This window comes from Notamacropus eugenii, chromosome 7 (assembly GCF_028372415.1).
Source record: "Notamacropus eugenii isolate mMacEug1 chromosome 7, mMacEug1.pri_v2, whole genome shotgun sequence".
NCBI classification, from domain to species: domain Eukaryota; kingdom Metazoa; phylum Chordata; class Mammalia; order Diprotodontia; family Macropodidae; genus Notamacropus; species Notamacropus eugenii.
Window position 1 is genome coordinate 37,314,500 of NC_092878.1, and position 12,899 is coordinate 37,327,398.

General features: G+C 40.9%; 2 protein-coding genes across 7 annotated transcripts in view; one reads left to right on the forward strand and one right to left on the reverse strand.

Moving 5' to 3' along the window:
- The window catches only part of ITPK1 (inositol-tetrakisphosphate 1-kinase), a 416,475-nt gene that overhangs the window by 303,106 nt on the left and 100,470 nt on the right, over positions 1–12,899 (forward strand). For 4 of the 5 annotated variants that reach the window (XM_072624303.1, XM_072624305.1, XM_072624304.1 and 1 more), the window contains one exon: positions 1–6,707. The exons of the other annotated variant lie outside the window; for it this stretch is intronic. In XM_072624303.1, the coding sequence (XP_072480404.1) occupies positions 1–296 (296 nt within the window). In that variant the 3' untranslated portion in view covers positions 297–6,707. Of the gene's footprint in view, positions 6,708–12,899 lie in introns of those variants that run through there. 5 annotated transcript variants of the gene reach the window in all.
- CHGA (chromogranin A) overlaps positions 6,520–12,899 on the reverse strand; it is a 25,752-nt gene continuing 19,372 nt past the window's right edge. For both annotated transcript variants that reach the window (XM_072624302.1, XM_072624301.1), the window contains exon 8: positions 6,520–10,122. In XM_072624302.1, coding sequence (XP_072480403.1) covers positions 10,039–10,122 — 84 coding nt within the window. In that variant the 3' untranslated portion in view covers positions 6,520–10,038. The remainder of the gene's footprint in view (positions 10,123–12,899) is intronic.

Consider the following 12,899-nt stretch of genomic DNA (forward strand, 5'->3'; position numbering starts at 1 on the left):
GCTATGAGGGTGTGACTGAATTCTTCACTGACCTCTTGAACCACATAGCCACTGTCCTGCAAGGCCAGAACCTGGAGATGACCCCACTGAACCATGGCAAGCTCCTGGCTGACCCATCTGGCGGCCTCTCGGGTGAGCGGACACGGGGCACCAAAGACTCCTCCTGGATCGTGGAGAGTGAGACCAACAGCTCAGTGAAGCTGCAGCACCAGAGACTAGGGTGCAACACTGCTGTGTCTCCCAGCTTCCAGCAGCACTGTGTGGCAACGCTGGCCACCAAAGCTTCCTCCCAATAGCTGGTGGCACCATGGACCAGGGCACAAGCTAAGGGCCCACCTAGAATCACGATAATGAGGCAAACAGCTTAGAAGAGTTCCATCTACTACTACAAATTTCCATTGATTATTTTTTTAACCTGATTTCCTGATGCAGTGATTTAAAAGAAGGGGAAAAAAACCACAGTAATCAGAACAGGAGAAAATGGGATATTTCACCCACTTCAATTTACAAATCTTTTAACAAGTTTACGCATACTTGTGTTTTCAACACTAGACCTTAGCGTGTGAGATGTTTGGTTTTTTGTTTTTGGTGATTAATTTTGTGGTTTCTCATGGGTGTGTGTGTGTGTCTGTGTCTGTGTCTGTGTAAGTAAGTATGTATGTACATGCGGTTATTCCCCCTTTATAAGCTGTAATTGACCACCATGGGCCAACCTGTGTGACCTTTAACAAGTTACTTCACCTCTCTAGGCTTTAGATTCCTCATCTATAAATTGAGCTGGTGGGGCTCAATCACTTACGTCCTTCCAGCCCATATAATTCTGTGTCTTAAGTCCACACTTCCTGGAATCAGAGAGACCAATGTTGAAATTATGTGTGAATGTCATAATTTAAAGAGAGGTTTGAGTGATTATAGATGATTTCAGCTTCTGTTTTGTTTACCCACCTGCATACTTAGTTGTGGTCCCTTCTTCCTCCTTTGGGCCCAGTCACTCTTTTGCCTGACTTACACAATCCCAGTAGGAAAGTGACCTGTGCATTGTGTCCCAAAGTCACATCTACTGGGCAGGAGGAGACAAGTGGATTGCATTTGCCCTCTCTACCCTGCCCTACATAGAGAGATGATCCAAAATGACCTTCAGAGATTCTAAAGTGTATGGGTTTCTGTAGGAGGTACTCCTGAGTAGACCCTTTCAGGAAAGGAATGGGAAGGCCTAAGGCATCTTCCCAACTCTGAAATAACTTCTAGGACAGTTGACTCTAGTGCCAATTGAAAGTCTCTCTGGCTTCCATCAGAGACATCCTCCGCACACCCGACCAGATTCATCACTCTACAATTTTATAGCTTGCTGCAAATATGAGAGGACCCATTCTAGTCCCAGTTCTTCCACTAACTTTCTGTGTGACCGTTTGAAAGTCACCTTCCTGTTCTGGGCTTTTTAATTTCCTCCTCTTTGGACAAGGTTGATTCTTTTAAGATTCAATCTAGCCATACATATTATGATTAAGAATTCCTAGATCTTAAATAAGTGAGGGGAGATAGGAGAACTCCTGAGCTTAGCTCAATTGAGGGGCATAACTATTTTCTTTTAGGTTGTTTTTTCTCCTCACAGACCCTGAAAACAAGGTTATGTACTGTTTGTCAGTGCCATCAGTCATGATGGTGTGCATCATAAACCAGAGCACAGCCTGGTTAACACTACCCCATTGAAAGATCTGTGGCAGAGTCCATAAACTGTACCTTGTAGCCTGCGGCACCTGCCATTTCTTAACTTTCAGCTGTGCTTGCAAATCCTAAACACTAAGTTCACAGTCAGAGGTTTGATTGGCAAAAAGGAGTTCACTTTTGTCCCCGTCTTCCCTCAATACAAGATCTAGGAACAGCCCAAAAGAGCACTCTCACATGCCGTACATCACTGTTTCCCACTCCAAACTATACTGCAGATGAGCAGAATATCTAAATTCTCTTCTGTGATCTTATTCCATTCCCCTCCCTGACTTCTGCAACCTTGGAACTTCGTCTTGATCCAGGAGACCGAGCAGAGGATTGGAGTGGTAGGGGAAGGGGAGGGACACAAGGAAGAAGAAGAAACCATTTTCTCGGTCTATAGGTTATACAAAGTAAAGGCCTCAGGTTTTGTGGACCATTAAGATCTGCTATGGGCTGGTGAGGTGTGGGGCACATGTTCTGAACTATTGTTTGGCCATGCTTTCCCTGCTCCCAAATTCAAGTGGGAAGGGGAAAAAAAAATCTCATTTTTCCAAAATATGCTCAAAGATTTGTAATGCTCTGTGGTGATATATAAATGATCTCCCCATAGCACTTTTTGATGATTTTCTTTGTCAAATCTATTTTTTGAGTCAAATAGTAAGATATAAGTGCTTTTTAGGAGAGAAAAATATTTGGACCTTCTTCTGATTCATGTACAATGAGGACATCCTGGATAAGATTCTACCATTGTAAGCTCTGTATGGTACTGAATTAAGGGAGGGAAGGGCAGATAAGATAATGTGTAAAGTGCTTTGCAAATCTGTAGGCACTAGGTAAATGCTAGCTAATATTTTGGTTGTTTTTTCTTTTTTGCCCCCCTCTTGGAAAAAATCCACATGGGAATGATCATTTCAGTTGGGAAGTGGTGGGAAAGAGGATGGGGAGGGACTTACGGGAGGGGGGAAGGGTAAGAAGATGGACCTAATTGAAACTGTCAGGCTTTCTAGGAACTCGAGAGCTTTCCAGCTAACCATGTTTACATGACTTCTGAGCGTTAGATCCAGTTTTAATGTCTCTATGCTGTTTCTTAGCTCTGCCTTTGAATCAGAGTGGATTCATCTGGCTTGCCTTAGAAAGTTTGGTTAGCCGATCTTGCACTGCCTTGTTTCTCCAAAATAAACTACTGAAATGGAATTATATTTTATACTTGTTTACAAACAGTTGCTAAAAATCTGTTATGTAATTCTCTGAAGTCTTTTTGAAAAAGGTTTTTTGGTTTTATTTTGTTTTTAATAGCTTTACCTTTTTAAAATAAAATCCCGATCGTACACTCTCAATACAAAACAGGTGCATTTTTATTAGTGTGACACCTGGACACCTGCTAGTGTCACCCCGATTTTAATCCTATGTTATTTATTTTTTTATTTCTCCAAATGTTTCTCACAAACTTTCAGGGCACAGAGATATCATGTAACTGCTTTCCAATCACATGGCATTTTATAGGACACGGGTAGTGTGGCTACCTGGTGATTGCTGCTGATTGTAAGGGGGGCAGCATGTATTATTTTGTTGGGGAACATATTATTTGCATAACATTCTGAGACATTGTGAAACCAAGAGAAGGGGGAAAGTTCATTTTCCAGGGGACTTGCAATATTCTTCTCTAGTCTATCTTTTCTGTCAAACTTGACTACTCCCTGGTCACATGGAAAGGAAATCAATCGTATTAGATAGGTTAATGTTGCTAAGAGGAGGACACTACAGACCTCCCCACAGTAAGATTGATATGACTATAGTCCTTCCGATTTTACCTTGTGATTCTTTGCCTCAGTCTTATCCTCCCAGGATTTTGATAATAATGAATGATAATAAGGACAACCCTTTCAGTTGGATTTTTTTCCACCCATAAGAAAGAATGAGTTTATGAGAATCTGACAGGGACAGTATAGTTTCTCAGCCTGGTTGAAATAGACCTTTTTGGCCTGACATTCAACTTGTGTAGATATCTTAGTTGGTTTTCATTCTTAGCTCCCACTATCCTTGACATTGTAGATTCTGTTTTTAGTCCACTAAAACAATCCCTAAATTCTCAAGGTTAAATAATAGTAAATGGCTCTAAGCCGTAAATGTTTTTCTAGGATTTATTTCCTTGGTTTGCTAATGGGTCCTAAGCAGTAGTTTCATAAATGGAGATATGGCTTTAAATGGCATTGATGGCCTAAGACTTACATATGCTAGCATTGAGCTCCATCTCTGATGCTGAAGCCTAGCTTGGGAAGCTCTACAGAGTGGTGTCAGTGCCCTTGGTACTCTTGCTAATTGGAGTTTTTGCTTTGGAATCTCCCCCCTAATCCCCCAACATTTTAACTCCTAGTGCTGCTGCTGACATAGAGGAATGTTGAGGAAAGCTACATGGTGTTCAACAGAAGAAAAGGATGTTGATGGTGAAGGGGTACTCATTGTGGGCTCTGCTGCCTGCTGAGACTTTCTTGGAAGCATTGTAGTAGTCCCAACTCTAGCAGAATTCTAGTCCTAGAAACAGAAGTTCCTAATTCTCAACTTTGTCTTCTTGGCCAGTTTAGTCTTAGGGAAGGTAATATCTAGCCTCAGGGGTATCCTTCTGCATCTGAAGGCACCTGCTTCAGCGGGGCCCCTACAAGTTTGCAAGGACACAAGTTAAGAGGTCTGGGCGAAAGAGACAGAGCTAGGTTTTATGTCGGACTAGTGAAATTCCTTCCCCCAGATACTTGTGTTTCTGGAACTTCCATTTGCGTTCAGTGACATTTCCTACCATGATCACTGGGAAGAGGAGCAGATGGAAGCTAATTCATATTGTCCTTGGAAAAATAACATGCATTGAAGGCCAGTCCACAGTGCAAAAAGCACCTGGCTCTCAATAAGCCAGCATGTTTGTTTGTTGCCACTCACAACCAAGCAAATCCCCAAGACCCTTTTTTACTCCCTAAACTGTCTATACTTTTCTGTTTGAGTAAACAGTGGAGATATATGAAGCAGGCTTGATTTTTCAACCTCCTGGTAAATTCTGCTTTAGTTCAAGTGCTCTCAAACCCCACAAAACTATTTTTTTAAATGAATAAGCACAATAGAGTACCTAACAGGAAACAGTATGTGATGTTAACATGCCCACTGTGAGAGGCCCGTGGGCAGCGCTCAAATTCTGGCCTGAAATTGCTTTTAGTTGAGGTGTAGTATCTCCATGTAAAGCATTAATGGTATGAAATTGCAACCCCTTTTCACCTGAAGTCTGAGAAACTTTCTTAAGACTTTAGAACTTGTGCTTATGTTCAACAGAGAACAATGTCTTGTCGTGGGTTTTATGGATTTTTCCTTTGTTTAGATTTGCCATTTTAAATTTTTTCTGCCCTCTACTGTGAGAAGCCACATGGATTTATTCACCAGCAAGAACCAACTTCCTCTCAAACCCACACTTTCTGATATAGAGGAAGAGCATTGCACTGGCATTCCTGAAACTTTACTCTGTCATGTAATAGACTTATAATCTTAGACAAGTCATTTATCCTTAATTTATAGGATCATAGATGAATTTAAGGATTATTTAGGCTAACCTGTCTCCTCTTGAGTTTCCATAGAATACAAATTGAAGGGGTTGCAATATATTCTGTGAAAAGTCCTTCTGGCTCTGCCACTTTGGTTTTTATGAATAAATGGCTCCTATCTCCCAGCAAATCCAAGATACCCTAAGCATTGAAGAAGTTGACTATCAGTAGTCATTGTAGAACTTTCCGTGGGGACCTAACTCCCCAAGTTGTTTAAGAGCAGGCAGCCATCCACCTTGGTTAACCAGGGCTTTGTCCCATAAGTCTTAGGGAGTTTAGGAGAGATAGCTAAGCAGTGCTTACAAGACCAAAGGGATCTTGAGATGCAATAACCCAAGTAACTTTGGTCAGTGGCATTGTTGGCCAGGATCACAACATCCATTGCAGCTTCTTGAATGTCAGACTTCAAGGAGCAAAAAAGAGAGACTCTTGACTGGAAGGATCTCTGTAGCAGGCCTCTCATGTAGGAACATAGAAGTGTCTGTCTTTTCTTCCATTTTCCATCATTGTCATTATTCCCATTTACATTCTAATCCAAACATTAATTAGAATCTTTTTTATTGTTCTTGTTGAAAGATATGGATGTTTGCAAGTTTTGCCCAGTTTTGATGGCCAAATGCCTCAAACCCACCAGATTCACACATGTCTTTGGGAAAAGACTGTGTAAAGGCCAATAGCACAGGATACACCCTCCCTGTTGTTCCCGCCCCATTCTGGTTATCCTAACTCTTTTTCCATACCATCCTTACTCTTTTGTGTCCTTTCCATCTGTCCACAAAGCCTAGCACCGCTCTATTAGACCTCTGGAGGACCACTTTCCCCCCAAATTTTAATCATCCCCTTTTCCCCTCAATGCCCTATTCCATTCAGGGTATTTCATAGAATCATTTCCTCTTTCCCTCCTGACTCATACTCTTCCTAACAAAGATCCTTCTACAGTGCTTTGACAAAGATGTGATCCCAACTTTATGGTGTTTTCAAAAACAAAAAAGTGTTTTGTGATCATGTAATTTGCTTCAATCCTATTCACAGGCATCCATTACCAAAAGTCCAACTTGTTTTGTACTTAATTCATGTATATATATATAATATATATATATATCTCTAAGAAATATATATAATATATATAAAATCATGGTGAACTGTAAAAACCAAAAACTTTTGTTGGGAATTTGAGTTTAATGCATGCTTTCGTACATGTGATGATGATGAAGACGATGGCATCTATTCACTCATTTATTTTGGGGATAAGTCCTTTTTTTTTTTTTTTTTTGCCAGCTCTCTGTGATATCTGAGATTTTGGTTTTTAACAGTCACTAGTGGATACAGTAAGTATTGTAATTGTTATTTCTGTAATTGTTTTGGAGAAAAAAAATTCCTCTTTGAAACACACCAAGAAATAAATGCCTTACAACACCAGGGTATGGATGTGATTAATACTGAAGTGTCTCATCCAAGACTTTCTGACACCAATTGGCCATGTGGCTTTGGGCCAGTCAGCTTCTCTGGGCTTAAGTCTCCTCATCTGTAAAATGGGAAGTAGAACTAGGTGATTTCTCAAATCCCTCCCAGTTAAGATGTGCTCTAAGGTTCCTTCTAGTTTTAGCCTGATTCTTTGCCTCAGTCTGCTCATTCTAGGAACCCGGGTTGAGTTCTCAAGCCCCAACTTGGATGCTGAAGAAACTCTGCAGAGTGGTGTCAGTGCCTTTGGTACTCCGTGAAAATTGGAGTTTTTGCTTTGGAATCTCCCCCCCCATTCCCCAATATTTTAACTCCTAGTGCTGCTGCTGAGATAGAGCACATGTTGAGGAAAACTACATGGTATCCAACAGAAGAAGAGCATGTTGATGGTGAAGGGGTACTCATTGTGGGCTCTGCTGCCTGCTGAGGCTTTCTTGGAAGCATCATAATAGGCCCAACTCAGGCAGGATTCCAGTCCTAGAAAACAAAGGTTCCCAATTCTCAGCCTTGTCTTCTTTGCCAGTTTAGTCTTAGGAGAGGCAGGCCTCAAGGGTATTTTTCTGCATTTGACGGCACCTGCTTCAATGATGCCCCTACGAGGTTGCAAGATTATGTTAAGAGGTCTGGCAAATGAGACAGTCTTATGTATCACTAGTTCTTAATGATCATCATGACTGGGTTTGTCTACACATGTCCCTATATGACTGTGAGCATGTCCCTGTGCTAGAGTTTGTTCACTACTGTGTGCAATTAATTGACTAGATTACAGGTTCAATAAGATTCCTTCCAGCTTTAGCATTCTGTAGTTCTTTATGAGATAAAGTATGTAAAAGTGTTCTAAGCTCTTCTTTCTAGGAACCAGGTGTGAAAGATTTGCAGTAGATCCTTGGTCCTCTGTACACGTGTTCCTTGGCATCAACTCCTACCCTTGGAACTGGTCCAGGAGATTTTGCCTTTAGTCCTGAGCATTTCCATTTTTTACTGCTATTTAGTAAAAGTACCACTTACTTGAACTCCAAACCTGGAGGCATTAGTTTCTCATGCATCTCGGTTCTACCATTTTCTATTATTGCCACCATCTTGATGTGATTGGTCTCACAACTACTTTCTCTCTTTTCCTCCTACCCCCTTGTAGAGATCAGGGTTTGCTCAGGTTATGCCAGCAGAGGATAAATCTTGGCAAGGTCTACCAAGTAAGACCCTAGTGTTGAATTGTGTGCTCGTTGTCTGTTAACTAACCTACCTAATCAAATTCAGAAAAGCTTGTCAGCAGAGAGGCTATAAATGATTACATTTTTTTTTTTTTTAGCCACAGGAACTCCCTCCAATCAACTATTAGGTTAATAAAGGGGTTGGGATCTGTCAACGAAAGGAGTATCCACATTGATGAAATTAAGATCCTTCATAAATAAAAAGAAACCAAACCAGTCCCATATTGACACCTAAACTATCCTCGGGCAGCTTGATTAACATGGTATTAACTATATAAATTTAGGTAGTAATGCTAGTTTTATTAATATTGGCTTATCTACCTATTAGCAATTAATATTTTGTCAGTTAATTAGATCTATCTTTATTTGTGTAAAAAGTGTTTTGTGATTGTGTTGGATATAGTTCCTGTATGTGTTTTGGCAAATAGATTCTGAAGTATTTTACATGGTCTGTGGATATTATAGAAGGAATTTCTCTCTTTCTGCTGAATTTTGATGGTAATATGTAGAAATATTGATGATTTGTATGGATTTATTTTATATTGTCAAAGTTATTGATTATTCCAGTTATGTTTTTATTTGATTCTCTAGGATTCATTCAACCATCATATCATCATATCATTTAGAAAAATGATCATTTAGTTTCCTCTTTGCCTCTATTACTTAATTTACTTTTTTGGGGGGGTCTTATTGCTATAGTTAGTATTTCCAGCACAATATTGAATGGTAAAAGTGATAACAGTTATCCTTGCTTTACCCATGATCTTATTGGAAAGACCTCTAACTTATCCCATTATCCCCAATGTTGGGTCTTGGTTTTAGATAGATATTACTTTTTTAAACAGAGTTGGGGATTTATCTTGTCAAAATTTTTTTCCTCATTTTTTGATGATACTTAAACTTATCTAATCTTAAACTAAAATTGCCCGACCTGTGAGCCTCTCTAGGTAGAAAGTTAAATGCCACCAAGTCTATTCACTTTCTCTCTTGGGTCCAGAGGATAATGGTGTCTTCAATCTCAGGAATAAACTAATGCTAGAATTTACCCATTTGTGCGCTCTATATCTGTCTCAATAGTTCCTTATTCCAATCCTTAGCTCACTTTCAGCCAATAAGGAAATTGCTTGGTGTTTTTGAGTAAATAATTTTCTTTCCCTTAGAGTAGGAAAAAGGACAAAAAGAACTTGAAGGAGCATAGCTTCTGGAGCTAGAAAGAGACTTGGATATCATAGGCTAATCCCCAGGTCTTGTAGACATGGATGAGATACTGAGAGCCAAAATTCTTCCCATAACCTCAGAAATGCAACTCAGTACACCCCTTTCTCTATAGGAGTTGCTAATGCTGCTATTCTCAAGACTTCATTCCAAAGACAGGACCTTTTTGTAAACATGCCACCTCATCTCTCTGAGTCCGTATGAGCCAGACCAACATGTAACTGTCTTCACTCAATTCTGCAGAAAACAGTTATATGAGGGCATAGATCATTGAATTCATTTCCTCTTTGTTTTACAAAGGAGGAAGCTGAGGGCTAGAGAAGTGATTTTCCCAGTGTCACACCTGGAAGCAAGGGAAGACATTTGAACCTAAGCCACCTAATTCTAATTCCAGCATTCTTTTACCCATGCCATGGTAGCCAGCCCCCAGCCCCAGCCTAAAGAGAAGAAGGAAGCTTACTGGATTTTTCCTTAGATAAATTTTATATAGAATATATTAAAGTCAGTAGTCTTTGACTTTAATCCAAAGAGAACAAGTTATTGCAGTTGGATTCAGTGGACCTAATAGTAATAGGGGAACATTCTAGAAAACCTGTCTCATTGTTGTCTTGAAATGGTAACCGTTTGGAAACCAACGGAAAATGTATGAAGAGGCCTTGAGGAGGGGAAGGAGTGTATAAGGGGATAGAAACTCAAGAAGTGAAAAAGTAAATTCAGTGTCACCAGTGACATGGGGGGGGGCACTTTCTCCCTGCCCTAACCCCACCCGACCCCGGCCCATCCATATTCAGGTTAGGAAATGAAAAGGCAAGGTGAGAAGGAGTAAATTTCTGGGCATTTCATGGGATCCTGAGTTCAGCCCCTCAGCCTCTCCGGAGCTCATGGAGTTTGTGGGCGACCTTCTCCAGCTCCGCCTCTATGGCTGCTAGACTTTCCAGCTCTTGGTCCTGGAAAACACAAGTGGAAAAGGAAGTAAGGTCTTTCCACTGGATTCCTTTCTGCAATCTTGATAGGTTTTAATAAGGTGATGCTACTGGAAGGAACTTCTAAGGTCATCTAGTCCAACCTCCAGATAGAGCTACACCTGATTGACCAGCCAGATGGGTGCTATGCCCCCATTTCAAGAGCAACAGAAAACATAAACATACAAGTTCTATTTGCTATGCATGGAACCAATCTTAGGATCTCCTATTCTGACTCTAGCCCTAAATTAGGTGTGACCTGGGATTGAATTTCAACTCTGATGCTAATGAATATGTGACCCTGGGCAAGTAAAAAAATGGGGTTAACATGGTTTGTACTGTCCTCCTCATGGAGTTGCTTTAAGGTAAGTACTTTGTAAACTTCAAAGCATTATGGAAATATGAGCTGCTATTATTACTGTGTTGAAAAAGCCCTAATCTTCACAAATTATGAGGCTTTGGGACCTAGAAGTGACCCTCTTTGAAAGCACAGACATTGGTGAACAGCCCAGGATAGTATAGTGCATTGGTGTCAAACTCAACACAGCCACTAATCTATGCGTAAGGCATAGGAACTTAGTTTTAAAATACAGTGTTATCTGTGCCTTACTGTATTTTTATTAATTTTGTTAAATGTTTCCCAATTACATTTTAATGTAGTTCAGCAGTACTTGGGAGCTGTGCATTTATTTGATGCCTCTGGTATAGGGGATAAAATTCTGAGTAGGAAAGACCTAGAGTCAGATTCCATTTTGGATGCTTACTGGCTGTGTGACTCCAGGAAAGTTATTTAACTTCTCTATTTTGGTTTCATCTGTAAAATGAGGGGGAGGTGGGAGCTTTGATGGCCTCTAAAGTTTTTTGCAGACACTAGCTGAATGACTCTGGGCAAATCACTTCAAGACCCTGCTTATAAACGTATCTATAAACCCAAGTATATAAATAAATTGTTCAGAGGCCAGAACTAGGCTTTGAAGCCAACTTACAGTGTCTGCCTGTGGTATAGGGGAGTTTGGAAGCACTGAATTCGTCATCTACTTAAACCCCCACCTGAAGCATGAGTCCCATTTACAGCAAGCTTGACAATGAATGGCTGTTCTCCCATTTGGAAATGATAGCCCCTATTAGAACTTCTTTCTCACGCTGAGTCAAAATCTATCTCCTTTTAACTCCAGATCAGAGAATTTGAGTTGAAAAGGCTCTCAGAGTTCTACTTCATCCTCCTCCTTTTAACAGATGAGGAAGCTAAGGCCTGAGGTGAAGTACACAGGGAATAAGTGGCAAAGTTCAGAGTCAGAATCCAAACTCTCCCACTTAAAATCTAGCATTCTTTTTATTATACCACTACCCCAGGGTCCTAATGCAGCCTACTGGGCCAAGCTGAGCAGGACCAAGCCCTCTTTACTGGGAGTGCTCTTCAGACACAAATCTCTCCTGTGGGTGCGTAGGCAGGATACACTAGTAGCTTATTCTGAGGTGAAGAAGCTAACCCACAAGCTGCTAAGAAGGCACTGCCTCAGAGTAATCAGGAAAGGCTTTCCAGACTACATCCTTGGAGAGAAGTACTCTTCTCTGCAAGCTGATGTGGCTTTTGGGGGGTTCTGTTTGTTTTGAATGAAACCTAGTCCTAGAGGAACTCTCTCTACCAAAGCAAGTAATTGCCTCAGAATTGTCTAGATCCCTGATTGGTCCACACAGCCAATACATGTATCAGAGGTGGCACTTGAACCCGGGTTAGAATTGGAAATGTTAAGATAATGCCCCTAAACCAGAGCTTTCTTTTCACCAAAGCAAGTTGCCTCTTCAGAGTGAAGCTGCCTTTTTCTCGTTTGGGGACTAAGCTTGTTGCAACAATGGCTAAGTGTCCTCACCTAAGACTGGGATGGGTCCCAACTGTTCCTCATGAGCTAAGCTAAGTTTGCTTAGACATCAAGCCCAACACCTTCTTTTATGTATAAGTAAACCAAGTCTCAGAGGCTGTGATTTGCACCAAGTCACACAGCTAATAAGGAATGGAACTGAGACTCCCTTGAAACATGAGGATCTGGTGGGGATTTGCTTCCACCCAGGTTTCTAGGCCTTGTTTAGAGCTCTTTCTCCCACCCCAACCCCTAGGACTAGGAAGCGTTGACATCAGAATGTTAGCAGGCTTTGTTAAACTTAGCTTTTCTGAGCAACACAACGATCTAGACGATTCCAAAAGACTCATGATGGAAAATGCCGTCCACATGCAGAGAAAGAACCATGGAGTCTGAATGCAGATCGAAGCAGACTATTTTCTCCCTTTTTGGGCTTTTTCTTTCTTGTGGTTTTCCCTTTTTGTTCTAATTGTTCTTTCACAACATGACTAATGTGGAAATATGTTTGACATGATTGTACATGTATCGCCTCTATCAGATTGTATGCTCACTTGGGGAGGGGGAATGGGAGGAAAGGGAAAGATTTAGAACTCAAAATCTTATAAAAGTAATTATTGGAAACTAAAAATAAAAATCTTATCAGGGCCTCTTATCCTACTGTAGGAAGGGTCATTCTAGCCCAGACTCCACCGTACTTTATGCCCTCCTGGGTAGGTCACGTTGGTGCAATAAAATGTTGGGGGCAGCTAGGTATTGCAAGGGATAGAGCTCTGGGTCTAGAGTCTGGAAGACTGAGTTCAAATGCCATTTCAGACACCAGCTATGAGACCTTGGGCAAGTCATTTAACCTGGTTGCCTCTTTTTTTAAACTATAAAATGGGAAACAGTAGCACCTACCTGCCA